Raw genomic sequence first — 24,243 nt, 5'->3', positions numbered from 1 at the left:
GTAGTGGGGAGGTCGGGGAGCGTCCCCTCAGCCCACCCCACCCCCCCAAGCCCAGCACGCTGCATCCGCACCGATTCATGCTTTAATGGGCACACGCAGCCGGGCCGGGTCGCAGCCCCGCAGCACCGGCCCCCCCCCGCCCCAAGGCACCGTTTCCCCGACTCCCTCCCCCCCCACCCCTACCTGGGCGGCCTCCCCCGCCCCCCCCGCGTCTTCTTGGCGGAGGCGATGGGCAGCGGGGCCGTGCCCTCGGGCGGGGTGCCGCCCCCCAGCCCCAGCTCCATGGGCTCCGCAGACCTGAAGGGCTCGAACGTGGAGAACTTCACCGGGCTGCAGCGGACAGACATGGGGGGGGTTAAGGGGTGGGGGCGGCTTTCCCGTAGTGCCCTCCCCAACCTGGCACGGGTACCTGACTGGGGTGTGGGGGCTGCTGTTGAGGCGGCGGGGGGAGCGCACCTTAGGCTGGAAGGAGAAGCCCTCCTTGATACTCTCCAGCACTGAGGGGGCCACGTAGGTGAAGCCCTGGAGGAAGGGAATGGCAGAGGGCGGGGTGGGGGGGCAGCAGGATCCCGCTCCCTGTGCACCCCCCGTACCAGGAAGGCCTGGTTGGCGCTCTCACTGATGACAGCGTCGTCGGGGCTGTCCACGGGGGTCTGTCGTGTGAAGCGGGCATCGAACTGGCTGACGTCCTCATCCGACTGCTGCGTGGGGGAAGGAATGTGACTGCCATCCTCCGATCACCCCCCCTTCACTCCCATTGCCCCCCAGAGCCTCCCCGGTACCAGGCAGGGTTTGAAGGGAGGGTCCAGGCGACGTGCCAGCAGCTCCTCCCAGTTGATGTGCCGGAAGAAGGGATGCTTCTGGAGGAGAACTAATGTTATATTGAGAGCTGGGAGAGGGGGTGGGGGTGGAAGGAACACCTTCATTCCCCTCCCCAACCCCTACCTGCACATCGGCTGCATCCCCCGGCCCCCCACCAACACGCTGGCTGGGGTTTCGCTTGAGGAACTGCGAGAGAAAGGACACAGGGCTCCCAGCTGTCCCCCTGCACACACACACAGGGAGTGATGGGATGGGGGGGCGGATGGAGGAGGCACCTTCTTGAGCAGGTCACGTGCATCGGGTGTCAGGTAGGGTGGCAGCACCAGCTTCCCCTTCAGGATCTTGTCAATGGTTTTCTTGCGGTTCTCTGCCGTGAACGGGGGCTGCCAGGTGGGGGTTGGCCACAATGAGCCCTCTGCACCGCCCACGTGTTCACCCCACTCCCTGAGCGTCCCAAACTTGCCGATCCGGTGAGCATGTCATACATCAGGGCACCCAGGCTCCACCAGTCCACCGCGCGGTTGTGCCCGCTGTGCACCAGGATCTCTGGGGCCCTTCAGGCAATGGGAAGGATGCCCTGAGTGTGTGGCCCCCCAGGCCCCCCCGGCACCCCTCCCTTCCCCTGCTCACATGTACTCGATGGTGCCGCAGAAGGTGTGGGTGACTGCTCCATCGTGGATGGACTCCTTGCACAGCCCGAAGTCCGTCAGCTTGATGTGACCTGGGGGGGATTCCAGAGGGGCTCAGCCCCCAGAACGGCACCACACGGTGCCCCCTCCCCAGCGCCATACCCACCCTGGCTGTTGAGCATGATGTTTTCAGGCTTGAGGTCGCGGTAGATGATGCCGTTGGAGTGCAGGTGGCCCAGCGCCAGCGTGATCTCACTGAGATAAAAGCTGTGCCATGGGGGGGGGGGGGGTGAGAAGCAGTCAGGGGGCCCCCAGTGCCCTCCTCCAAGGGCTGAGGACACATGGGGACACGCAGGGATACCCGGGGACGTGTGCCGCCCCTACCAGGCGGTGTCCTCCAGGAAGATGCCCTCACGCTCCAGCTGCATGAAGAGCTCCCCACCTGCAACAAACAGCCGGGGGGCCATGAGCTGTGTCCCCCTTGACGCCTGGCCCCCCATTCCCCCATACCACTGAGGCACTCCAGGATGAGGTAGAGCTTGCCGCCCGTCTGGAAGGCGTAGATGAGGTCAACGATGAAAGGGTGCTTGATGGCCTCTAGGATGTTCCTCTCAGCCCGCGTGTGCGCCGTGTCCTTGGCATTGCAGGCAATCTTGGCCTGGGGTGGGGGGTGGGGTTACATGGTGAGAGGAGGGCATCACACAACAATATTGGGGTCCCACCGCGATGGGCACCTTTCTACCTTCTTCAGCACCTTCATGGCAAAGATCTTCCCTGTGTTGGTTCCCTGCACCTTGCGCACCTGGAAGACCTGCGAGGCAGTGGGGTTAAACGTCCCGACACCCCCACCATGTGAGCAGCCCCCCCTTCCCAAAGCCCCCCCACCTTGCCGTAGCCGCCCTTGCCCAGGACGCGCAGCAGCTCGAAGCAGTGGGGCCCAATGTGCTCGGGGCCATTGTTGACGCTGCTCTCTGAGATCTCGATCTCCTCATAGTGCCCCACAGGCCTGTGGGGTGGCGGTGAGGGGGGTGGTGAGTAGGGACGGAGCCCCCTCAGATTCAGCCCCTCAGTGCCACCCCCGTGCCATCCTACACTCACTCCAGGCCATTTCCCCGGGGCTCCACCTCCATCTCCTGTGGGGACACGGCATCAGTGTGGTGGCTTTTGCCCTGTCCCTCATCCTTGGGACAAATCCTGACCCCCTCCCATTCCCTCCCCCATCCGTAGCCCAGGTTCCAGGTCCCCATTCACACTGGCTCATCACTACCTCAGATCCCCACCAGGTCCCACAGCTCCTCACCACTCCTGAACCCCCATCCCATACCCTGCCAGCCCCACTCACCTTTGCCCCATAACAACCCTGTCCGTATCCCACATCCCTCTCCCCACCAGGTCCAATTCTCCCCGTTCCCGTGCCCCCATCCCCAGTCAGTCCCGGTTCTCCTATCTGTACCCCCCAGCTGTCCCCCTCCCCACCAGGTCGCAGTCACCTCTGTCTGCACCCCCGCTTCCCACGCTGTCCCCGTGCCCCGTCCCCATTCCCACCCCGTCCCAGCCCCCTGTCCCCACTCGCGATCCCAGCTCCCCGGTCCCCACGTCCCCTGCGGACTCACGGCGCCCAGCTCGGGCTCCTCCCCGTCGCTTCCCTCCTCGGTCTCCAGGTCGATGTCGAACACCCCCGCCATTGCGGCGCCGCAGCGAACCCTCCAGCCCCGCCCGGTCACGGCCGCGTCGCGTCACGGGTGGGACTAGGGATCCCCGCCGCGGAGCACCCCGGGACCTGCAGTCCGAACACGTGGCTCCACCCCCACCCATAACCATGCCCCCCACCCAAAACCACGCCCCAAAGTCGGTACCGCCCCCATATTTAGCTCCGCCCCCAGTGTCGGGTGTCCCCCAAAGGGCAGGGGTCGGCACTAAATGTCAGCGCTGTCGCACGTGGCCCCATTGCGGGGGGATGGCTGGGAGGGGAACCTCCCCGAAATAAACACGGCAGCGACTCTCTGTCTCGGTGCTCCGCAGGCTTTATTGGTGCTCAGAGCCCTGGGGCTGCTCACACAGCCCGGGTTGGGGTCATGCCTCTTCCATAGGTCGTGGGGCACTGGGGGGCTGGAATGGGGGTGACCCCTATTAGGGACCCCATACCGGGCATCAGGCCGCTCCTGCACTGCTGTGTTATTGCGGGGTCTCAGGCACTACGTGGGCTGTGTGTTACTGTGGGGATGCTTCTGTTATTGTAGGGTCTCTGGCACTACTTGGGCTGTATCACTGTGGGGTCTTTGCTGTTTCTGCAGGGTATAAGTCACTACGTGAGCTGTGTGTTATTGGGGTCCCTGCCATGATAGCGGGGTCTCGGGCACTACACAGGCTGTGGTATTTGTAGGGTCACTGCTGTTATTGTAGGGTCACAGGCACAACATGGGCTGCGTGTTACTGTGGGGTCCCTGCTATTATTGTAAGCTCTCAGGCACTACGTGGGCTGTGTTATCTGTAGGGTCACTGCTGTTATTATAGGATAGCACTACGTGGGCTGCATGTTATTGTGGGGTCCCTGCCATGATAGCAGGGTCTCAGGCACTCCATGTTAGAAGGCTGCAGGCACTACACAAGCTGCTGTGGTCACTGCTGTTCCTGTAGGGTTTTGAGTGCCACTTGGGCTGTGTGTTATTGTGTTGTCACCGTTGTTATTGTAGGGTCTCTTGCTGCCACTGGCAGATGCCACGTCTTCACTGTTGGTGCTGGTGGTGGTGGTGGCTGTGACATGCTGTGTTACTGCGTGGCATCATTGCGGGGTGGTGTGACATGGGGAGATTCTCCCATTGTAGGGTCCCTCCAGCAATGGGGTGTTCAAACAGGGTCTGCCCATGCAGGGTTCTCACTGCAGCTGCCTCCTGCTCCACTGTTTCTGTAGGGTCTCCTGTTTCTGCAGGGGATCTGTGCTGTTATCACGGCTGTCCCTGTTGCTGTTTTCACTCAGGTGCTCTTGTAGGGTCTCCCAGCACTCATCTGCTGTTATGGGGCCTCGTGATGGTCCTTCCTTATTGTGTGCTCTCCTCATACTGCACTGTTTGCTCGTGTTTGCCTGTCACTGCAGGATCTCCCTATGCTCAATGGTTATTGGAGGGGTTCCTCACATCTGCCTGCTGCCATGGGCTGTTCCTGTAGGCTCTCCCCATTGCTGCAGCCCCCCGCGCTGCAGCTGAGTACCACACTGGGTGCTGTAGGGCCGCCATGTTGCTACAGGCCCACAACCCACACCCCAGCCCCAGGGAGGGCAGGGGGATTAAATCGGGCTGTGGGCCTCTGGGGGAGGATCTGGGGGGATGCGAAACCCAGCCCTGGCCGCGCACCCCCACCCCCTGCGCCGTGGCTATTTGAAGTGTGAGAGGAAATGGCCGACGGGGTATTGGGGCGAGTCGATGCCCAGTGCCTGGCACAGCCCCAGCAGCCGCCCACAGGCCTCCGCGGGGCTGTCCCCAGCACAGGCCACGCTCAGGCAGGGCTCCTCGTAGCGCCCACCCGCCTCCTCAAACAGCGGGTTGAGGCGCACCAGGCCTCGCTGCTGCAGGCCCTGCAGGGCCGCCATGACGCCACCGCGCAGGGCCCGGCCGTGCTCTGACGCCAGGCACATGATGCCCGCCAGCTGCTGCCGGGGCATGGGCCGGGAGGGCAGCACGGGGGGCAGGCCCAGCGCCAGCAGCACAGCGGCCAGCAGCAGGTCGGGCCCATAGACGGTGCGGATCCAGTCGCGCAGGTAGAAGCCGCCCATGCGAGGGTTGATCTCCAGCAGGCGTGGCCCAGCCGGGCCCAGCTTCAGCTCCACGTTGAAGACACCGTGCTGCAGCCCGCAGGCCCGGCAGCAGCGCAGGGCCGCCCGCACCAGCTGGGCCTGCCGGTCGGCGGGCAGGCAGGAGGGCAGTGTGGCCGCCGTCTCCAGGAAGGCGGGGAGGCGCGTGGGGCCGTTGTCCGACACCCACGCGCCCAGCAGGCGGCCCTGGAACAGCACCAGGTCGACGTCGTGCTCGGTGCCTGGCACGTACTCCATCAGCAGCATGGCGTTGCCCCAGCCCAGCCCGATGCCTGGGTGGTCAGTGTCGTCGCGCAGGTCGTGCCACAGCTGTGCCGCGTGCGCGTGGCACTGCCCGGTGCTCTCCACCAGCCGCACGCCCACTGCCCCTGCCCCGAACTCCAGCTTGGCCACGGCGGGGAATGGCACAGCTCCTGCTGCCCGCTCCACATCACCATGGCTGCGCAGCCGGCAGCACGGCACGGAGAAGGCGGCAGGGGGTGGGCGGCCATGGCGGCAGCGCTGCAGGTGCTGGTGGGTCCGGCTCTTCTGCTTGGCCAGGCGCACGGCAGCAGGAGAGCAGCCGGGCAGGCCCAGCTGCTGGCACAGCAGCGCTGTCAGCACCACGCAGTCGTCCCAGTAGGACAGGCAGGCGTCAGGCCGCAGCCCGTGGGCCCGCAGCATCTCCAGCACGTGCTCGGCGTGCTCCTCGTCCCGACGGTGCTCCCGGCTGTCGTAGGGCAGGAAGGTCTCCACCAGCCCTGCCGCAAAGTGCTCGGGGTCCGACTCCACCAGGTGGATCTGCAGCACCGAGCTGGTGGCACCGTGGGGCGGTGGGACACGGCGTCCCCGCTCCTTAGTGACACTACCCGGTGTTCACTCTGAAACCTAGCAATGGCTCCATCACCTCTCCCTCAGGCTGCACTCACAGGCTGTCTCTAGGATGAATCGCCCTCTGTTCCTAGTCCCGGTGCCCTGCCCCCATTCCCATCCCCAGCCCACCCCCACTGAGTCCTGGTCGCCCCCTTTCCCATCTCAATTTCCCAGTCTCCAACCAGTACTGGTGCCCCCTGTCCTGTACCCAGCCTGTCCCTGTCCTCACCAGCTCCTGATCATACATGCTCTCATCCCTGGCCCAAAGACCCCTGCCCCCAACGCACTTCCCAAGTACCCAGGCTGTCCTCAGCCCTGTCCTTCAGCTCCATCCCCATTCCCAGCACAACCAGGTCCCCGCAGTCCCTATCCTATCTTCCCTGGCCCCATCCACTACAGGTCTTCTTTGTCCATCCCAGGTGCAGTTCCCCAGTTTGGCCTTCCCTCTGAACCCCACTGACAGCCACAGTTCCCAGCATCCATCCTGATCCAACTGCTGGCCCCAGCTGCTCACCCGCAGGCCGTACTCGCGTGCTGCCTCCCAGACGAAGCTCTTGCTGACTCCCCCAGCCCCGATCAGCAGGATGTTCTTGCCTTCCACGAGGCGGCACTGAGCCCAGTGCAGCTTGCACTCAGCCAGCAGTCGCGGCAGGTCCCCGGCAGGCTGCCCCACATCGTGCCCCATGCCCTCAGCCAGCAGGCACGTCTCCATGCAGCGCAGGCAGTTGGCCGAAAGGGCCACCAGCTCCAGTGTGTCGTCCACGCACGCCAACAAGAAATCCACACCTTGGGGACGCAGCGGGGATAGTGCCCGGTGCCACGAGGCCACCGGCCCCACTCGCCCCCCAAGGGAGCAGCAATGGGGTCAGAGCTCACCGAGGACATCAGTGCGGGCGCGGGCACCACCACGCTGAGCGGGGCTCAGCTTGCTCTCTGCTGCTAGGATGGCAGCCATGGCAGCTTCGGCGTCATCCCGCAGCCGCCCTGCAAGTGCCTGCCGCTGCGCTGCATCTGCCAGGCCCCACTGCTGCAGGCTGGAGTCCAGACCCATGGGCAGCGCCGAACCGTGCCGCACCGGCACCTCTGCCCGCCCCGCAGTGCAGGACACCTGTGGGGACACGCCGCCCAGGGGACACGGGGTGACACCGGGATGCGGGCGGGCGTCCCCAGGGCAGGGATGTGGGCTGCCAACACGGGAGCCCAGGGGAGGGGATGCTCACAGCCACCCGGCCCAAGGGGAGGGGCTGCAGGAAAGGGAGGGTTGGGGCTGCCAACCCCACCCGCGGGTGTGTCCCCGCTGGCCCCGCCCCCCAGACCATACCTGGCAGAGCTGGGGCCGGTCTCCCCAGGACCGGCAGACGACGGTGCAGACGCGCAGGGCCATGGGCAGCCGCGGGGCTGCGCTGCCTGGGGGGCGAGGGACAGGGCAGGGACAGCAGCACCCCGCCCGCAGCCCCCCAGCTCACCCTGAGGTGCCCCAGCCCCAGGGAATGGCCAAGGACAACTCTCCTTCCCGTCCTCCCCCCAGCAGAGCCACGCTCACCCCCAGCCCAGGGGACAGGAGGTGCAGGGGGTCACCTTCCCCCCACCCTTGGGGACTGAGTCCAAGGTGGCCACCCCCCACCCAGGGGTGGACAGGAGGGAACCCCCGGAGGCCCTTCCTGGGTGCTGGGTACCCGAGGGGATCTTACGTGGAGGCAGCGTGGGCAGGCGGGCGGTGGGCACCACGGCTTCCAGCAGGACGCTCTCCTCCTCGCGTAGCCCCTCCAGCAGAGCTGCCACCTCCTGCGCCACCGCCTCGCCCTCCCCCTTCCTGTGGGTGCTGCGGGGATCCGTTCCACGCCACCGCCACCCCGACAGCCGTACTACCACCTGTGTGCGGAACGGTGTCACCGCACGCCACCCCGACCCACGCAGCACCGTGTTGCTTTGTCCCACATCACCGCAGCCCCACATCCTCCCCCCCACAACCATCATGCAATGCCCCCCCTGCTGTGCCCACCTGGTCGTAGGGCTGCATGGTGCTGCCCTCCAGGAAGGCGCCCACCTCGTCCCGCACCAGGCTCTCCTGGCCCTGGGGGTCCTGCAGCCGCACCAGGCGCACCCCCGGTGCTTTGGGCTCCTCAGGTAGGGTGTCCCATTGCCCCGTGATGAAGGCCAGGGTGGGGGGCACGGGCAGGCCGGCATGGGCAGACAGCAACCAGCGAGAGAGCAGGGGGTCCTCCAGCCAGCGTGCCAGCGGTGCTGAGCCCCCAGTGGGGCAGTCGAGGTCACGGGCCAGCTCATCCTCCCAGCTGCCCTCGGACCCAAAGGTGCCGGTGACGTAGGTAGCACGTCGGGGAGGCACAAACTCTTCCAGGGCAGTGCAGCCCCCTGCCTCGAAGGAGACCCCCCTGGAGAGCAGCAGGGACCACGAGCCTGGTGACGTGTCTGAGGGTGCACGGCTGGCCCAGGTGGGTGCCAGGCACAGCACCATGGCACCTGTGGGTGGCACGGGATGAGCAGTGGCTGCGTCCCCACGCCCAGGGGGAGGGAATGGGGAGCTGCTGGGTGCTGGGCAGGGGGAACGGGGCCGTTACTCACCTGGGCAGCGGGTGCCACCCTCCAGCAAGATTGGCAGGAAGGCAGTGGGGGAGCCCAGGATGCACACAGTCATATCCAGCGGGCCAGATCCTACGGCAAGGCAATGGTAGGGTGCCTGGGACACACCGCCACCCCATGCGAGCAGCCCGGTGTCCCCAGCCTGGCTGTGCCACCACCCCAGCCTGGCACTGCACCCCCAGGCCACCACCCCCACCACCCATACCCATACCAGCGCCTCCGTACCGGTGCGTGGCTGGGCGGTGCGGTCTATGGTGAGGGGCCACCCCTCCAGGCGCAGGGTGCGCTGCAGCACCTCGTAGGCGTGGGCGGTGGGGTCGGGGTGCGCTCTGTCCCCGGGTCCCTCGCCGTCGGGCACCTCCTCCTCCTGCCAGCCCGGGCACAATGCCTCGGGGCCGGCCCACTCCTGCTCCTTCATGTCCAGCGCCTGCTCCGCGCTCAGCCGGTCCACAGAGAGCTGTCACAGGGCACGGCGGAGCTGGCACCGCCACGGGCACGGCAACGGGCACGGGGGCCGCGGGTTCAGGGGAGGCATCGGGCAGCCACGGGACGTCGCTGGGGCGGTGGTGTCGGGGTGCCCGGGAGCGGTGCCAGCCCACGGACAAAGCGTCCCCTTGTCCCCGCGGGGTCACGCGGAGGCGGTGGGCACGGCGCTGCCACACGGAACACCCGGCACCACCCAGCCCCGCCGGGAAAGGGGAAGGGGCCCCCCGCCCGCAGACCCCGGGCCGCCACTCACCATGTTGCGGGCGTCGGGAGGCTGCGAGAGACGGGAGAGGGGTCGCGGTGAGCAGGGCGCAGCCCGCACCGTCGGCCCCACTGGTACCGCGCCGTGCCACCGTGCTCCCGGAGGGACACTGAGGCGTGCGGCCACACGGCCCCACCGGGAAGAGCCGTGCCCCGCAGTCACGCGTGGCCGCTGGCAGTGGGGCGGCCCCGTGCCCGGGCTTAGCGGCACAGAGCCCTATTGTCCCCGGCTTCCACCCGCCCGTCCCCGGCGCCGCTCGGTGCCGCCCCGCACGTCCCCCGGCTTAGCGCAACGGCTGCCCGCGATTTCACCGCCGGACACGCGCAGCACGGCGCACGCCAACACCCTCGGACACGCGTGGAGCGGGCGCCGCCTGCACCCACCGGCGGTCGCTGTCGCTTTCGGGCGGTCGTGGCGGCGGTGCCCGCGGAGCCGTGCCCGTTCTGCACCGGCGGCGGAGGCGCCTTCGGTGGCAGAAGGGCGTCCCCGGGGGAGGGCGCGGGGCGGGGCGGGGAAGGGGGGGAGAGAGGGAATGGGGGGTGTGCGGGGTGTGCGGGCACCAGGATTCAGGGGTGCGGGGTATCAGGTGTGGGGTGTGAGGGAACTATGGGGCGTGGAGACAAGGATGCGAGGGCATGAGAACATCTGGGGCGTATGGGGAAATGGAGATGGGGAACGAGGGAGCACGGGGAGAAGGATCTGTGGGGTTACGGGGATCCGGGGACACGGGGATTTGGGAATACGAGGCACGGGGACGTAGCGACGGGTAAATCGGAGGATACGGAGATAAGGGAAGATACGGGAAAAGGGGGATCTGAGAGTGGGGGACGTGGTGACAGAGCAACGTCGGGGTGGGGACGGGTAGATCGGAGGAGCCGGGGCACGGAGACACGGGATGTGAGCACACCGCGACGTGGGGCCGCACGGATCGGGGGACACGGGGAGGCGGGACACGAGCAGCGGGACACGCAGCCGGCAGCGGAGCGGGGACAGTTGCCGGGGTCGTTCGGGGACAGCGGCGCAGCTGACACCGCGGGGCTGAAATGTCACCGGTGTCACCGCGGGCAACGGGCCAGGCTGTGCCGGCACCGCGCGGCTCGTACTGCACGTGGGGGCGGCACGGCGGCACGAGGGGCACAAGTGAGGCGGGTGGAGCCGGTGGCAGCACCGTGTCTCTCGGCACACGTCCCCGCGGGGCTCCCCACGCGCCGCGAGGCTGACAACGGCAACAGCCGCCGGGCAACCGGCCGGCACGGGGAACGACACGGCGCCGCCTCGTGGGAGCGCGCAGCCCCCACGCGCCTCCGCGGCCTCCCATCCGCCATGGGGCGCTCTCGCCACCCGCCGCTCGCCCCGGCCGCTCTCTATGGCCGCGGGGCCGGGACCGGGGCGGGCCAGGGCGGGGGGGGGAAGCAGCGTCCGGCGGCCATGGCGGATACCGAGAAGCTCAACCTCGACTCCATCATCGGCCGCCTCCTGGAGGGTGAGCGATGGGCCTAGTGCTCCCGGACCGCCTCGGGAGCCGCTAGGGGAGGGAAGGACCGGCGCTGTGCCGCCAAGGAGGGGCTGGAGAACGGGGCTGCGGGCCGGGGCCTGCGGGGAAACGGGGGCCGTGCGAGGCTCTGGGGGTCCAACTGTGGGGCTGTGGGGCAGCGGGGGGTATCGGGGCAGCGGGGGGCCGGGGGGAGCCGGGCGGTGGGAGCCGCTGGGGGCTGTGGGAATGAGGGGGGCTGCGGGCGATCGGGGCGGATGGGGGGTGGCTGCAGAGGGCCGGGGGCACCGGGAGGGCCGTGCGTTAGTGCGGGACTGTTAGGGCACGGCGGCTCTGCGGGCTCCGGGGGTGGAGTGGGCTCTGCTGAAAGCCACCCCCGCACAGTGCAAGGCTCACGGCCTGGGAAGAACGTGCAGCTGACAGAGAACGAGATCCGGGGGCTGTGCCTGAAGTCACGGGAGATATTCCTGAGCCAGCCCATCCTGCTGGAGCTCGAGGCTCCGCTCAAGATCTGCGGTGAGCGACGAGCCGGGGGGAGGGGAAGGGGGCGGGCTGGGAGCCAGCGTCACCGCGTGTCCCCCGCGATCTTCTTACAGGCGACATCCACGGGCAGTACTACGACTTGCTGCGGCTCTTTGAGTACGGCGGCTTCCCTCCCGAGAGCAACTACCTGTTCCTGGGTGACTACGTGGACCGGGGCAAACAGTCGCTGGAGACCATCTGCCTGCTGCTGGCCTACAAGATCAAGTACCCCGAGAACTTCTTCCTGCTGCGTGGCAACCACGAATGTGCCAGCATCAACCGCATCTACGGCTTCTATGATGAGTGTGAGTGCTGCACCGGCCCCACTACTGACAAACGGGACTGCCTTGTCACCTCACTGCCAACCCCATATGATACAGCCAGCCCAAAGTCCCCCCTTCCATCCCCATTTGCAGCTCTTCCCATCTCCTGCAGACCTTATGTTCATCCCAGCTACTTTCTCCTGCAGACCTTATGCCCCCATCCCAGCCATCTCCTCCTGCAGACCTTATGCCCCATCCCAGCTACCTCCTCCTGCAGACCTCATACCCCCATCCCAGCCACCTCCACGGCCACCCCCCCAGCCCCCTGGAGGGTTCAGTGCTGCCCTGTGTGTGTTGTGATACACCAGAGGGTGGGGAGGGTGGAACATGGCCCACATGAAGGGCTCCTGTGAGCACCCACCCCGCTGCCTCACAGGCAAGCGGCGATACAACATCAAGCTGTGGAAGACCTTCACTGACTGCTTCAACTGCTTGCCCATTGCTGCCATTGTGGATGAGAAGATCTTCTGCTGCCATGGAGGTGGGCACAGGGCTGGGGGCTGCCGCCTGGGTCCAAAGGCCGCCACACAGCATAACCTGACACTCCTGTGCAGGGCTGTCTCCTGACTTGCAGTCGATGGAACAGATCCGGCGCATCATGCGACCCACGGACGTACCCGACCAGGGCCTGCTGTGTGACCTGCTCTGGTCTGACCCTGACAAGGACGTGCAGGGCTGGGGTGAGAACGACCGTGGCGTCTCCTTCACCTTTGGGGCCGAGGTGGTGGCCAAGTTCCTGCACAAGCATGACCTCGATCTCATCTGCAGGGCACACCAGGTAATGGGGTCGGGCCTCACCTGGGCTCCATAACGGTGGAGCTTTTCCCAGGAGGGGCCATTTGCTCTTGAGGATGTGGTTGGGCTCTTTTGAAGGGGATGCTGCCCCCTGGGGGAGTTGGTGGGCTCTATGGACAGAGAACAGGGAGATATGAGTGCTGCTGCCCCACAGGTGGTGGAGGACGGCTACGAGTTCTTTGCCAAACGCCAGCTTGTCACCCTCTTCTCTGCACCCAACTACTGCGGGGAGTTTGACAACGCAGGAGCCATGATGAGTGTGGACGAGACCCTCATGTGCTCCTTCCAAGTGAGCTGGGGCTTTGCCGGGGAGGGGGCAGCACACAGGGCTCTGCCTGCAGCCCCTTCACTCACCCTTCACTTCCTTGCAGATTCTGAAACCAGCAGACAAGAACAAGGGCAAGTACGGGCAGTTCAGTGGGCTGAACCCTGCTGGCCGCCCCGTCACCCCACCACGCAACTCTGCCAAAGCCAAGAAGTGAGTGTCCACCGCCAGCAGCCCCAGCACCAGGTCGCTCCTTTCTCCATTCGTTTTTTTATTTGTCAGATCCTGCCCTTGCCGCTTTCTACTGTACCAAATGTACCCTCTGGGGCAGGACCCGCCCCTCAGTTGGCAGTGAAGGCAGGGCAGGAGGCTTTTTTTGGGGAATAAACTTGTAATGGGTCTTAAGATGTGGCTTTAGGATCACACCCTACGTGGCCAGGCAGTGCCAGCTGCTGCGCCATGGCATCGCAATGGGGGCTCTCAGCATTCGGCATCGCTGTCCTCTGCCAGCACCTCCTGGCTGGGGGCTGGGCCAGGCCCCCCCGGTGTCAGCACGGAGCCAAAAAACAACGAGCGGAACTTTGGGGGGGTGAAAAGACACAGGGTGAGGGGGCCGTGCCTGTCCTGTTCCCTCCCCCCATTCTGGTTCCTGTCCCACACCTTCTTGTGAGGGGGTGTCCCTGGCACAGCCCTGTCCTCCTCCTCTTCCTCTGGGTTGCTCTCTGCGGGGCGAGGAGTATGCAGGGGGAAGGTGGGGCTGGGGGGTGCTCCTGCCTCCCCCTCGCAGGCGCTGCTTTCCAAAGCCACCATGTAGGACTCGAGGTCATCGGCAAAGTCATCAGAAGGGGCAGGTGGGTGGGAGACGCTGCTAGAGGGGACAGTGAGTAAATGATGGGCAGCATTAGGACCGTTCACCGGTCCCTGCTGCTGGCAGCATGGGGCCCTTCACTCTGATCCTGACTGATGGCAACGGGATGTTACCCATTGGTGGCAGGTGTTGGCTGTGAGTCACCCTCTGGGTCCAGAAGGGTGGCCAGGACAAGGTGTGCCTCCATGAGGGAGTCATCCAGGGTGAAGATGGCTGGCCTGGGGGCAAACAGGGACTGCGTCAGAGTCCGCAGAATCCCTGGAGGATGGGGCTGGGAGGACGAGGGATGCATTGGGTCCTACCTGCCAGGCTCATCATAGTGGATGGTGAGGGGCAGGCTGGAGGCCTCAGCGAAGCTCAGGAGCCCCTGGGAGGAGATGGGGCTTAGGGGGCCCGTGGGGCCGCTGGGATGTGGGGCACGGGGTCACGGTCACACTCACCCTGAACTCCTTGAGGCAGAAAGTGATGCAGGAGCCGGGCACCACCGCCACCTCCTGGAACTCATCCAGCGCCAACCACAGCTCCGTTGCCATGGCCTTGCCAGGCTCTGAAGCAGGTCGGTCAGCAGGCAGCTCCAGCAGCCCCCTCCCAATCCCCGAGCCACATCCCCACTCACCGCTGCCCTCCTCCAGGTGGCTGCGCAGCCTGATTCTGCCCCCAGCAGCAGCTCCCAGCGTCACCTCCGCCAGTGTCTGCGGGAAGTGCACCACTGCCTCGGCCAGCAGCCTGCAGTGCGGGCACTCAGCACCATAACCCCCCCTGTAGCCCCCACCCCACCTCCCCCAGCGCTCACTGTGCAGGAGCACGCAGCCGGCTGGCGCAGCACTGTGTGTCAAAGATGGCCTGCAGCCGCTCGCACTCCTGGAAAGCCAGCTGGTGGGTGCGGGTCACACCTGCAAGGCAGCACCATTAACCCCCATTGCAGCCCCATGTCAGCCCCCCCCCTTAGTGACATCCCGTCCCACTAACCGTGCTTGCAGTGCAGCTGTAACAGCAGGTGCCCAGTGTGCGGCCGCAGCAGCACCAGGCAGCGCTCCACCGACTTGTCCAGCGTTGGCAGTGAGCGGAACACGGCCAGGAAGGACTGCGGGAAAGGACATCACTGCCTGCCCTCCTGCATGGCAGGCTGAAGGGGGGTACAGGGGGGTGGGGGGCTGGGCCATACCTTCATCAGCACCTTGCAGCGGGCAGCGGGGGGACCCGGCTCATAGCGCTGGAAGAACAGCGGCGTGAAGAGGAAGGAGGAGAAGGCGGAGCGGGAGGCGCTGGCAGCTCGCAGGGACAGCTGGGGGCGGACACGGGGGTGGCACCGGGCACTGGGGGAGGGGGGGGGCTATGGCTGCACCCCGGAGTCCCACCGTGCTCGTACCCCGGCGTCAGACGGCTCCAGGTACAGCTGGTCACCAACACGGGACAGCGCGTGCACCGCGCGGCCGAGGGCTACGGGGTCAGACGGGGTCACATGGGTCAGACGGGGTCACATGGGTCAGATGGGGTCACATGGGTCAGACAGGGTCACATGGGGTCGACCCCGTCCCGTCCCACCTGTCACGTTGCCGCCTTCGATGACGCACTTCATGGCCGCGGGGACACGGGCCGAGCACGTGGATGGTGCCGCGCCCCCTCTCCTGGCCGCGCCCCCCAGACGCCGAATGGAGGCCCCTCCCCGCCCCTCCCCCTCTCCCGGTGGTGGCTCCCCCCCCCCCGCTGTGTCCCCGCTGTGTCCCCGCTGTATCCCCGCTGTATCCCCGCTGTGTCCCCGCTGTATCCCCGCTGTATCCCCGCTGTGTCCCCGCTGTATCCCCGCTGTATCCCCGCTGTGTCCCCGCTGTATCCCCGCTGTATCCCCGCTGTGTCCCCGCTGTATCCCCGCTGTGTCCCCGCTGTATCCCCGCTGTATCCCCGCTGTGTCCCCGCTGTATCCCCGCTGTATCCCCGCTGTATCCCCGCTGTGTCCCCGCTGTGTCCCCGCTGTGTCCCCGCTCCTTTCCCCCGGTCCCGGAACCGCCGCCCTCCTCACTGCCGCGCCGCCACCTTCCCCGCTCCCGCGCCCGCCGCTCTCCTATTGGGCGGAAGCTCACGTTCGTCCCGCCCCCACCGGCGTCCCATTGGTCAGCCGCAGCCTCGTGACGGCGTCCGCGCCGCGGGCTTCTCCTCACGTGACCCGGGGGCGGGGCCTCGCTCCCGGCACTGCCCCCTCCTCCCTTTGGCGCGCGCGGGGGCGGGCCCTCTCCGGCCGGCCCTCTCGCCATTGGGTGATGGAACGCGGGCGCCGCCGCGGATTGGAGAGCGGCCGGAGCGACGTGCCGCGTAGCCAATGGGGCCTCGAGGAGAGAAGGCGGGGAGAGTCCGAGTGCGCTCCCCTCAGGCTGTGGGGACGGTCGGGCCGGTGGGTGCGGTTCCCCCCCTCAGGCCGCTCCGGTTTCACACCGCCCGAATTCGGCGCCGCGGCCTCGGCTGTGTGCGGTGCCTGCGGGTGAGTGCCGTGGGCTGGCTCTGCCGCCGTGGGTCACGCCGTGCCGTGAGCTTCCCCCTTCTCTGCCCGCGGGGCCCCGCGGCCTTCGGGCCCCGGGCATCTCCCCACCGGAGGAGCCGGCCGCACAACGGGCGGCCCAGGGCTGTGAGTGGGGAACCGGACGGACAGAGCGCGGCGTGTCGGCGTGCGGCCCCGGTCTGGTGGCCGGGGGGAGGAGGGGAGCTCCCCGGTGCCGTGGGCTGAGCCCCTGGCATCCCCTGGCACAGCGGCGGGGGGGGGGGACGTGTGGCACCGCCGCCGCGTGTGGCTCTGCACGGCCGTGTCTTCTGGCCTTCCATCCTGGTTGTGTGTCTCCAGCGCTTCATCTGCCCACCTGGGCACCGGCCCCACGGCCCCGGTGTGAAATTCCCTCTTGTGGCAACCAGAGCGGGGCTGCTCCTCTCCCGGGGCTGCTCCCTTGGCACCAGCCCGGCTGCTGGCAGCCCCGCGGGGCAGATGCTGCGCCTGGTGCTCAGGGCGGTGCTGGGCTGTATTGCGCTGCCCTCGGCCGCAGTCACCTGCCGGCCCCGCTCTTAGCGCTTCCGGAGGGTCTCCGCCTCGGGGCTCGCTCACCTGCCGCTGCCCCGGAGCTGCTGTCAGAAGGAAGCGGTGGGGTTACGCCAGCGGTCCGCGTAGCCGCGTCTGTCCGGCCGCGATGCCCCGTCCCCTATTGCCCGCCCTTCCTGCCGCCCTTCCACCCCTCCGCCGCCTTTCTCCGCCTCCCCCCCCCTCCCTTGCCTGGCACCCCACGCCGCCCCGCCGGCCGTCCCCTCTCCGGAGTGCAAAGAGCACACGCGCAGCCCCCGGCCCGCCGCCCCCGGGCCCCCTCAGGGAGCAGGGCCGACAAATGGGAGCGCGGAGCTCGGACCCGGCGCGAGCAGCCCCACGGCACCCCCAGCACGGAGGGGGGGACCCTCCCCAACCCAGTGCCGCTGCCATCCCCCGGGTTGCCCCCATGGATTTCCGAGCAGGTAGGAAGCAGCCCCCCGCCCCGCCGTCCTGTCCTGCTCCCCATCGCGGCCACTAACAAAAGGCAAGAGGCAGCCAGCACCCGGGGGGTGATGCGAGAGGGAGTCGCTGCCCCCCCCGCCTCCCTCCCTCCCCTTTCTCCCCCCCTCACTGCAGACCACCAGGACGCGGGGTTTGCTCCTTGCCCTGGGGGATCCCGCTGTGGCCGCAGCTTCCCCGGCACGCCGGGGGGAGCCCTGGGGGAGCCCCGGGTTAGAGGGAGGGGAATGAATGGAGCCCGTTCTTGCGTCCAATTGCATCAAATACATTCTTGAAAGCAACCTGGTTCTGCTTAACACTTGAATTTCGAGAGAGAGAGGGGAAAAAAAACAAAAAAAACAAAAAAAAAAAACAGAGGGAAGAGGAAAAAAAAAGAGAGGCAGCAGCTTGGAGAGAGGGTGTATGCGAGCTCGCGTTTTTTTATTCCTGCATTCCTGGACACCAATCAAAAGAGCAAATCAAGGGAGGTGGAAGGGGGGAAAGGCAGCAAGCAGGGGAGCCGGAGCGTGGTGCGAGCCGTGCACACACTCACACACCAAAAGCACACAGCCCGGACCGCTGCTGGCACCTCACACCCAAGCAAACCCAAACCAAAACAAATAGGGAGGGGGGGGGGGGAAGTAAGCAGAGCAGAAGAGAGCCGGGGCAGAGCGGAGCAGCAACCTCGGCCGGGTGTCCATCGGCGCGGGGCTGAGCGCTGCAGCAGCACACTGCCGGGCTCCCCGCACCCGCAGACCTGCGCCCTGACTCTACTATGCTAAATGTGGCTGGGGAGCCCCCAGGTAAGAGTGGGGCCCTGGGGTGGGGGTCCGCCGCGCCGCCCCCACTAACTCGATCTGATTCAAATGCCTGTCTGGCTTAGGGATTGATTTATGGCTTTGGGATTGATTTAAGGCTCCGGGTTTGATTTAAGGCTTCGGGTTTGATTTAAGGCTTTCCCCCCTTCTGCTCTTGGAGATTTTTCTTTCTTTTTTTTCCCCTTCCCTTCCCTTTCTCTCGTTGCCTCTTTTCCATGCATGTTTGTGATTACCGGGCAAGGAAACGCTGCTTAGCACGGAGAATTAAAACCTGAGACTGACAGAGGGGAGGAAAAAGGAAAGTCCCCGGCTCTGGGTTGTACTGGTGGGGCAGGCGGGTGCCACACAGGGTGATACCCGGCGGGACGCAGCGGCCGCTTTCAGGGTGCCAGGAAATCCCCCCCTTCTGCGGAGCTCCCCGCGGCCACCGGACGGCTTTGTTAACTCGGGGCCGTGGGGAGCTCAGGGCAGCGGGGCTGCCAGGCATGGAAAGGACGGGGAAAAAAAGTTGGAAAACAACCCTTAAAAGGTCAAACTGTGGGTGCTGGCGTCTTTGGGGCTGGGGACACGAGGCCGAGGCCACGTTTTGTTCTGTCTGGAGCCATTCAGGGCAAGCTGAAAAAGCAGGGCTGGTAGTCGGGGGTCTCCCACTGCTCCCGAGTCCCAGCCCGATGTGGTGGTGAACCGGTGGCACTGGAAGGCTGCTGGCTGTGGCCTGCGCTCAGCCTGAGGCACGGCCGGCAGCACCAAGAGCCGCTGCCACGGTTGAGGCCAAGAGCAGCTCGGTGACAGCCTGGAGACGCGGCCGAGGGCCGCTGTGCTGCTGCTGGGAAGCGGTGTCCCTGCGCCTCGTTAGCAGGCGGCATGAGGGCACGGTCCTGCATACATCTGGGCTGCATTAGCCCCAGCCCACTAGCAGCCTCCGAAGGGAAATGCGGAGGGCTCTGCTTACAGCGCTGCGAAGGGGAAGATTTATGCCCTGCTAAGTGGCACAGTGCGCCATAAATCACCCCCTGCCCTGTGCCCACCTGCCTCGAGCCACAAAAGCTGGGAGTGAGCCCGACCCCGCAGCCCTTTGGGTGCCCACCGAGTACCAATGGACGCATCCCGGTGGGGATGTGGAGGTGTGCCCATGCTGGCACTGATGGGATGTCCAGCACACCAGCCCTGCTGGCTCCAGGTGCCCCTGGTGCCAGGCATGCACCCATATCTGGCACTGCTGGGGCACGTGTGGCTGGCACAGATGGTGGAGCTCCCGCTGGAGCCGCCAGTGCTGCCTCCTCTGGTGTCCCCTTGGCACAGCGTGCTGATGGAGGAAGCTGGCAGCAGTGGCAGTGTGTGCAGAGATGGCAGGGGATGGGGGGTGGCACAGGGGCTGGCTCTGCTGCCACATGGGCTGGCACCAGGGCCGTCCACCCACGTCCTTAACGGTGACCCCGTGCACCTCGTGCTGCCCGCAGGGGAGCCCCCGGTCCCCCTGCACTTGGCCCCTGTGAGCTGTTTCCGCTGCAGGCCGGAGAGGGGCCAGACCGCCTTTGGTGCTGTGCTGTCGCTGGCTCTGCTGCCGCTCCCAGCACGGCTCCATGGCCCTCGGCACTGCTGGGGACACTGGAGGAGGACTGGGGGGCCAGCAGTGCTGACAGGGACGCCGGGCGCCTGTGGGGTAGGGGGTGCCGGTGGATCTGGGTGCCGTTAGGCTGCACAGGGCTCTGCTGCCTTTGGTGCTGCTGGGATCCAGGTGGGCGCTGGCCTGAGGTGCGGGGTCTGGTCAGGATTAGGGGCTGAGCCCCCATCTCCGGCAGGAGGGGGGTGACACAGTGCCGCGGGCTGGGGCCAGATGGGAAATCCAGGCCCCGCTAATTACAGCCTCACTGGAGTCTCCCGTGCAGGGATGCATTTATAAACACACGGAGGAGACAGGATGTAAACACTCAGTGTGAGCTGTGAGTACATGCATGGCCAGGGAGGCGTGGGGCCAGTCTCCCCCTGCACCCCTTTTGCTCCTGGCCACCACTGGGGATGCAGCGTCGCTCTCAGTGCGGCAGTGGGGTGGGGGCACAGCGCAGAATCTTTGTGGCTGGGGCTGCGGTGGGTCTGGGGGCCCCCTCTGCTCCACATGCATCGAGGGGTGTCGAAGCACAGTGAGGGCAGCATGCGTGCCTGTGTCCTGCCAGCACTTGGGGACCACAGGGATGATGGGCGCAGGTGTCGCTGTCGGCGCCGTCTTCACCAAGGCACGTGGGGAGAGCCACACTGGGGGCAGCCGAGGCCACTGCCATTGTCTGCTTCATCGCTGCTCCCCCGCACTGTGCTCACGCTGTGACATCCCAGCTCCATTCCACCCCACAGTGCAGGGCTCTGCTGTCCCTTGGCTGCTGGCCCATCAGATAGAGCGGCTCCCTGGGTTCAGGGGGTGGGGGTCCCCTTCCCCCAGCCCACACTCTGCTTTGCTCAGTGCTTTTGGGAAAGCAAGCGGCGCCGGCAGCTTGCGGTCATGCCTGACCCGGCAGCTCGCTGCCCACTGCGTGCCCGGGGAACAGCTCAGTGTGCACAATGGCAGGAGCAGCTCATGGGGGGTCTGCTCGGTGGGGAGGGAAGGGGGGGCTCACAGCTCTGCACTGTCCCGCGCCTCCAAGGCCACCCACGGGTGACGTGCCCTGCCATGACGCACAGGGTATGGTTGGATGAGCTGTCCTGCTGACGCCGTCGTTAGCCCCCTCAGTGTCCGGCACGTGTGTGGGGGTGGCGTGCGCCATCACAGGGGCCATTCCACCTCTCCACCTGCCCTGGAGCTGCCCTGAGCTTTGCTTACGTGGGCTGGGAGCAGCCTGGCCCTGCTCCAGGGACAGTTTTGAAACCCTCGGGCTCTTCCTCTTGACATCACTGGGATCGAGCTGTGCCAGTCTCCCCCTTCGCTCTGGCAACGGGGCCACGCGGCCGCTGCCTGTGCTGGTGCTGAGTCATTTCCATCTGAGATGGGCAGGGGAGAGTGACTGTGCCACACGGGGCTCCCCGCTATGGGAGCCATTTGGGGCCCTGAGGCCACCGCTGAGTGAGCAGTGCTGCACCACAGCTGGGTCATTGCCACCACCATGGTTGCACATTCTTACCATCACCCAGCTTGTTATCCACACCCCAGTGCCCACATCCTCATCCTTGCCTGGGAGCTACCAGCTCTGTCTCCTTCCCTGCCCCCCCCTCCCTTCGTTCCCCCCTGCCTCCCCCTCCAAGCTCTGTTTGCCTTGGCCACGCGGTGCCTGGGGCTGGGTGTAAATCCCGCTCTGGAAACCTGAGCTGGTGGTGGGCGAGGGTCCGGCTAGCCCTGCCGCACCGTGCGGGACTGCGAGCGCCTGTGCCGGGCTTGGACACGCCGGGGCCGAGCCAAAGCAAACACCCGGGGGCGGGTGAGTCAGCGCCACGCGGCCCCCCTGCCGCCCGGAGCCCACGCTCACACGCTCACTCGCACGCACACAGCGGCGCACACCGCGCTCACTGTGCTGGGACATGTGGGTCGGCCGCACTCTGGCAGCTCTGCGTGGCACAGCCACGGGCTCAGGGTGGCACCCATGTGGTCACTGCTGTGTGTGCTGATGTGTGGCACACCTTGAGTGCCATGTGCATGATGCTCTGTTGCATGCTTCTGCGGCATTCCCATGCACACCGTGCCACGTGTGTGTGACGCACGTTGCACCGTGCGCGTTACATGCCCGCAGGGCATCGTGTGCCACTGTGAGCCTGGTGCTGGGTGGGCAAAGCCGGGCTGCGTGCCACGCGTTGGAGCTGGTGCTGCCGCAGCCGGGATGTCCCTGTGGGCCCACGTGCGTCACCAGGGCTTGGCTGCTCCTCTCTTCCCAAGCCTCCCGGCGGCGACTGACGGTGAGCGGTGACGCACAAGGGCACTGCGGGGCTCCCGGCCGCCCTCGCCTCCCTGGGGAGCCCACTGCAGGCTGTGCCAAGCTGAGGTCTTCCCGGCAGAGGCCTCAGTGAAGGTTGCTCCACGCCCCAGATGACTCCAGCCCTGCCTGGCCCCTGGCTCCCAGCAGGGCAGGGATAGGGATAGGGATGAGGATGGGATGTGCTGCTGTGGCCCTGTGGGGAGCCCGGCGTGCTCTGCTTAGGAAGGCAACCAAGCCCGCTTCGGCATTGGTGGTAGGTGACTCGGTGTTCCCAAATATAACCCGGGCGTCCCGGCGGGAGCACAGCAAGCAGCACTCACTTGAGACCATATAAAGGATTGTTTCTGCAGCCCATGGTCGGCAGTGCACAGAGTAGAGGCCATGCCTGATGGGCACAGTGGCACTGGTGGGGACGGCGTGGGGACTCTGGTGTCCCTGCTGCACCGCTCCTTGCTCCCTGTGCTGTGTGCCGAGCACTGCCACTCCATGCCTGGCCCTTCCCTGCCTCTGTTTCCCCACATGCAGGGCAGTGATGAGCACGATGGCGTAACAGGGTCCCTGTGGTCCCAGCAGTGCTTTGCTGTCAGTCCGGGGGCAGAGCAGCCCCCAGTCATGGGTCCCTGTCACCACATGGGTGGTGTGTGGGCAAGCCTTGGGTCTGCACCCTCTGGAGCCCAGGGGCAGTGTGGTGGGCAGTGGGATGTTATGGGAGCACCACCACATCCCCAGCACTGGGGTGCCCCAGGTCCCTTTGCCAGGAGGAGCCCCTCTGAGGTGCCGTGTCCCCGCAGGAGACTCTTGGGGGATCTTTGCCTTTCTGTGTGCCGCGCTCTGCAATCTGCCAGCGGTGCCTGCGCTGAACGGCACGGAGGAGCTGGGTGCTGGCCAGTCCATACAGAAGACCTACGACCTGACCCGCTACCTGGAGCACCAGCTCCGCACCCTTGCCGGCACTTACGTGAGTAGCACACTACTGCCCCTTCCCAACAACTGCTCATCCCCCCAGCCTGGGGTGCCTCCAGCATCCCGGGGCACAGCACTGGGACATAGGTGGGAGTACACCTGTATGCAGCAGGCTGCATGTTTCCACCCATGCTGGAGGCCAAGGAAATGCCTCATCACACAAGGGCAGTGGCCAGGGAAGCCGCCCTGTGCCGGAGGCCCTGGACTCTGGTCCTGGCATGGGGTGTGAACATCTTCCCCCCACCCACCTCTCCCTGCAGCTGAACTACCTGGGCCCTCCCTTCAATGAGCCTGACTTCAACCCCCCACGGCTGGCGCGGGCCGAGCGGGTGCCCAGCGCCACGGTGGACTTGGACCTGTGGCGGGGCCTGACGGACAACGCGCGCCTGGCGGCCAACTACCGTGCCTACAGCCGCCTGCTGTGCTACCTGCGCGGCCTGGATGGCCAGGTGGGCACGGTGGAGCTGCGCCATCGCCTGGGCCACTTCTGCTCCAGCCTGCAGGGCCTGGTGCTCAGCATCGCCGGCGTCATGTCCTCCCTGGGTTACCCACTCCCTGCCGGCCCCGCCGGCCCCACGCTGCCCCCCGGTGCTCCCACAGCCCCCAACGACTTTCTGAAGAAGATGGATGACTTCTGGCTGCTGAAGGAGCTGCAAACGTGGCTGTGGCGCTCAGCCAAGGACTTCAACCGCCTCAAGAAGAAGGTGCCACCGGCTGTGGTCACGCTGCGCATCGAGGCCAGGGGCTTCTGAGGGCCCCCACCCCACAGCATTGTGGCACCTCTTGGCCTCAGTGATGGGGATCTCAGCCCTACAGTGCCACTGAGGCCAGGACGCATCCCCACCATCAGCCTTTGGCCTTAACAGATGGGGATCCTGACCCCAAAGTGCCACCCAAGGTAGCCCATGTCCCGCTGTCACCATTGAGCCTTAACAGACGGGAATCCTGGAGTGCTACCAAAGTCACCCCACATGTTCCCCATCACCTCACTGTGCCTTCACATATGGAGCTCCCCATCCCAAAACACCACCAAAGCCACTGCAGGTCCCCGCCATCACATCGCCACCATCGCCACTGTGCCTTAACAGACGGGGCTGCCAGACCCCAGAGTGCCACCAAAGCCACCCCAAAGTGCCTTTTATATCCGCATAGTGCCACCAAAGCCACCCCACGTCCCCACCACCACTGCTCATCGAGGGGCAGCTCTGATCCCAAAGTGCCCCCACATCACCGTGCCGTAACAGACGACCTTCCTGCCCCAAAGGGCCACGAACCCACCCCATATATTGACCATGGTATTGCTGTGCCTTGACATGGGATCCCAACACCAAAGTGCCAC

At 66.2% G+C, this 24,243-nt stretch overlaps 5 protein-coding genes across 27 annotated transcripts; 2 read left to right on the top strand and 3 right to left on the bottom strand.

Annotated features, from left to right (window-relative positions):
- Window positions 1-69: 69 nt before the first annotated feature.
- RPS6KB2 (ribosomal protein S6 kinase B2) lies at window positions 70-3,269 on the bottom strand. Of its 16 annotated transcripts, none has more exons than XM_085548038.1 (15): window positions 3,065-3,269; window positions 2,550-2,584; window positions 2,337-2,457; window positions 2,194-2,262; window positions 1,962-2,109; window positions 1,836-1,893; window positions 1,618-1,718; window positions 1,453-1,543; window positions 1,286-1,376; window positions 1,098-1,205; window positions 946-1,008; window positions 783-857; window positions 594-698; window positions 457-522; window positions 70-330 (listed from the first exon to the last, which is right to left on the bottom strand). In XM_085548038.1, the coding sequence occupies exons 1-15, from the start codon at window positions 3,134-3,136 to the stop codon at window positions 76-78; spliced, it is 1,458 nt and encodes a 485-aa protein (XP_085404164.1). In that variant the 5' UTR covers window positions 3,137-3,269; the 3' UTR covers window positions 70-75. The 16 variants fall into 16 exon arrangements, with proteins under 16 accessions (XP_085404164.1, XP_085404162.1, XP_085404172.1 ...); XM_085548036.1 differs by having other exon boundaries at window positions 783-860; window positions 3,065-3,268; XM_085548046.1 differs by having other exon boundaries at window positions 457-497; window positions 783-860; window positions 3,065-3,268.
- A 188-nt stretch (window positions 3,270-3,457) lies between these two features.
- Window positions 3,458-9,952, bottom strand: CARNS1 (carnosine synthase 1). The gene is made up of 10 exons (XM_015863298.3): window positions 9,844-9,952; window positions 9,452-9,472; window positions 8,938-9,169; window positions 8,695-8,784; window positions 8,114-8,592; window positions 7,803-7,983; window positions 7,433-7,518; window positions 6,988-7,219; window positions 6,626-6,897; window positions 3,458-6,039 (listed from the first exon to the last, which is right to left on the bottom strand). Exons 2-10 carry the CDS (start codon window positions 9,452-9,454, stop codon window positions 4,822-4,824), a joined length of 2,793 nt encoding a protein of 930 aa, XP_015718784.1. The 5' UTR covers window positions 9,455-9,472; window positions 9,844-9,952; the 3' UTR covers window positions 3,458-4,821.
- Window positions 9,953-10,861: 909 nt separating this feature from the next.
- On the top strand, window positions 10,862-13,262 carry PPP1CA (protein phosphatase 1 catalytic subunit alpha). The gene is made up of 7 exons (XM_015863316.3): window positions 10,862-10,943; window positions 11,337-11,468; window positions 11,549-11,779; window positions 12,174-12,278; window positions 12,352-12,575; window positions 12,747-12,881; window positions 12,964-13,262. The coding sequence occupies exons 1-7, from the start codon at window positions 10,889-10,891 to the stop codon at window positions 13,072-13,074; spliced, it is 993 nt and encodes a 330-aa protein (XP_015718802.2). The 5' UTR covers window positions 10,862-10,888; the 3' UTR covers window positions 13,075-13,262.
- RAD9A (RAD9 checkpoint clamp component A) lies at window positions 13,109-15,460 on the bottom strand. Of its 6 annotated transcripts, none has more exons than XR_014946281.1 (11): window positions 15,271-15,459; window positions 15,095-15,165; window positions 14,891-15,010; window positions 14,695-14,809; window positions 14,519-14,618; window positions 14,342-14,434; window positions 14,166-14,272; window positions 14,028-14,092; window positions 13,839-13,943; window positions 13,518-13,725; window positions 13,109-13,436 (listed from the first exon to the last, which is right to left on the bottom strand). XR_014946281.1 is itself a non-coding variant. In XM_015863312.3 (11 exons), the coding sequence occupies exons 1-11, from the start codon at window positions 15,302-15,304 to the stop codon at window positions 13,338-13,340; spliced, it is 1,134 nt and encodes a 377-aa protein (XP_015718798.1). In that variant the 5' UTR covers window positions 15,305-15,460; the 3' UTR covers window positions 13,109-13,337. The 6 variants fall into 6 exon arrangements, 4 of the variants coding, with proteins under 4 accessions (XP_015718798.1, XP_015718799.1, XP_085404195.1 ...); XR_014946282.1 differs by having other exon boundaries at window positions 13,518-13,722; XM_015863312.3 differs by having other exon boundaries at window positions 14,342-14,451; window positions 15,271-15,460.
- A 1,486-nt stretch (window positions 15,461-16,946) lies between these two features.
- Window positions 16,947-23,868, top strand: CLCF1 (cardiotrophin like cytokine factor 1). 3 transcript variants are annotated; one of them, XM_085548078.1, is made up of 4 exons: window positions 16,947-17,211; window positions 22,733-22,899; window positions 23,165-23,596; window positions 23,685-23,868. In XM_085548078.1, the coding sequence occupies exons 1-4, from the start codon at window positions 17,088-17,090 to the stop codon at window positions 23,727-23,729; spliced, it is 768 nt and encodes a 255-aa protein (XP_085404204.1). In that variant the 5' UTR covers window positions 16,947-17,087; the 3' UTR covers window positions 23,730-23,868. The 3 variants fall into 3 exon arrangements, with proteins under 3 accessions (XP_085404204.1, XP_015718809.1, XP_015718810.1); XM_015863323.3 differs by having other exon boundaries at window positions 16,948-17,211; window positions 23,165-23,806; XM_015863324.3 differs by lacking the exon at window positions 16,947-17,211 and adding an exon at window positions 17,857-18,030 and having other exon boundaries at window positions 23,165-23,806.
- The last annotated feature ends 375 nt before the right edge of the window (window positions 23,869-24,243 follow it).

The sequence above is a fragment of the Coturnix japonica genome, chromosome 5 (assembly GCF_054131305.1).
Source record: "Coturnix japonica strain WE chromosome 5, WE-NBRP24, whole genome shotgun sequence".
Lineage (NCBI taxonomy): Eukaryota > Metazoa > Chordata > Aves > Galliformes > Phasianidae > Coturnix > Coturnix japonica.
The sequence above is the reverse complement of the archived record's forward strand: the minus strand, read 5'-3'. Positions and strand labels throughout refer to the sequence as shown.

Coding starts and splice junctions, on each gene's coding strand:
- RPS6KB2 (XM_085548035.1), bottom strand. CDS start 3,136: ATGGCGGGGGTGTTCGACATCGACCTGGAGACCGAGGAGGGAAGCGAC. Junction 2,110..2,193: donor CCATGAAGGTGCTGAAGAAG/GTAGAAAGGTGC, acceptor CCCCCACCCCAG/GCCAAGATTGCCTGCAATGC. Junction 1,009..1,097: donor CACGTGACCTGCTCAAGAAG/GTGCCTCCTCCA, acceptor TTTCTCTCGCAG/TTCCTCAAGCGAAACCCCAG.
- CARNS1 (XM_015863298.3), bottom strand. Junction 7,984..8,113: donor CCATGCAGCCCTACGACCAG/GTGGGCACAGCA, acceptor TTCCGCACACAG/GTGGTAGTACGGCTGTCGGG. Junction 6,898..6,987: donor CGCCCGCACTGATGTCCTCG/GTGAGCTCTGAC, acceptor TGCGTCCCCAAG/GTGTGGATTTCTTGTTGGCG.
- PPP1CA (XM_015863316.3), top strand. CDS start 10,889: ATGGCGGATACCGAGAAGCTCAACCTCGACTCCATCATCGGCCGCCTC. Junction 10,944..11,336: donor CATCGGCCGCCTCCTGGAGG/GTGAGCGATGGG, acceptor ACCCCCGCACAG/TGCAAGGCTCACGGCCTGGG. Junction 12,576..12,746: donor TCATCTGCAGGGCACACCAG/GTAATGGGGTCG, acceptor GCTGCCCCACAG/GTGGTGGAGGACGGCTACGA.
- RAD9A (XM_015863312.3), bottom strand. CDS start 15,304: ATGAAGTGCGTCATCGAAGGCGGCAACGTGACAG. Junction 14,619..14,694: donor ACAGCTGCACTGCAAGCACG/GTTAGTGGGACG, acceptor GCTGCCTTGCAG/GTGTGACCCGCACCCACCAG. Junction 14,093..14,165: donor TCTGCCTCAAGGAGTTCAGG/GTGAGTGTGACC, acceptor ATCTCCTCCCAG/GGGCTCCTGAGCTTCGCTGA.
- CLCF1 (XM_015863323.3), top strand. CDS start 17,088: ATGGGAGCGCGGAGCTCGGACCCGGCGCGAGCAGCCCCACGGCACCCC. Junction 17,212..22,732: donor CCCCATGGATTTCCGAGCAG/GTAGGAAGCAGC, acceptor GTGTCCCCGCAG/GAGACTCTTGGGGGATCTTT. Junction 22,900..23,164: donor GCACCCTTGCCGGCACTTAC/GTGAGTAGCACA, acceptor CTCTCCCTGCAG/CTGAACTACCTGGGCCCTCC.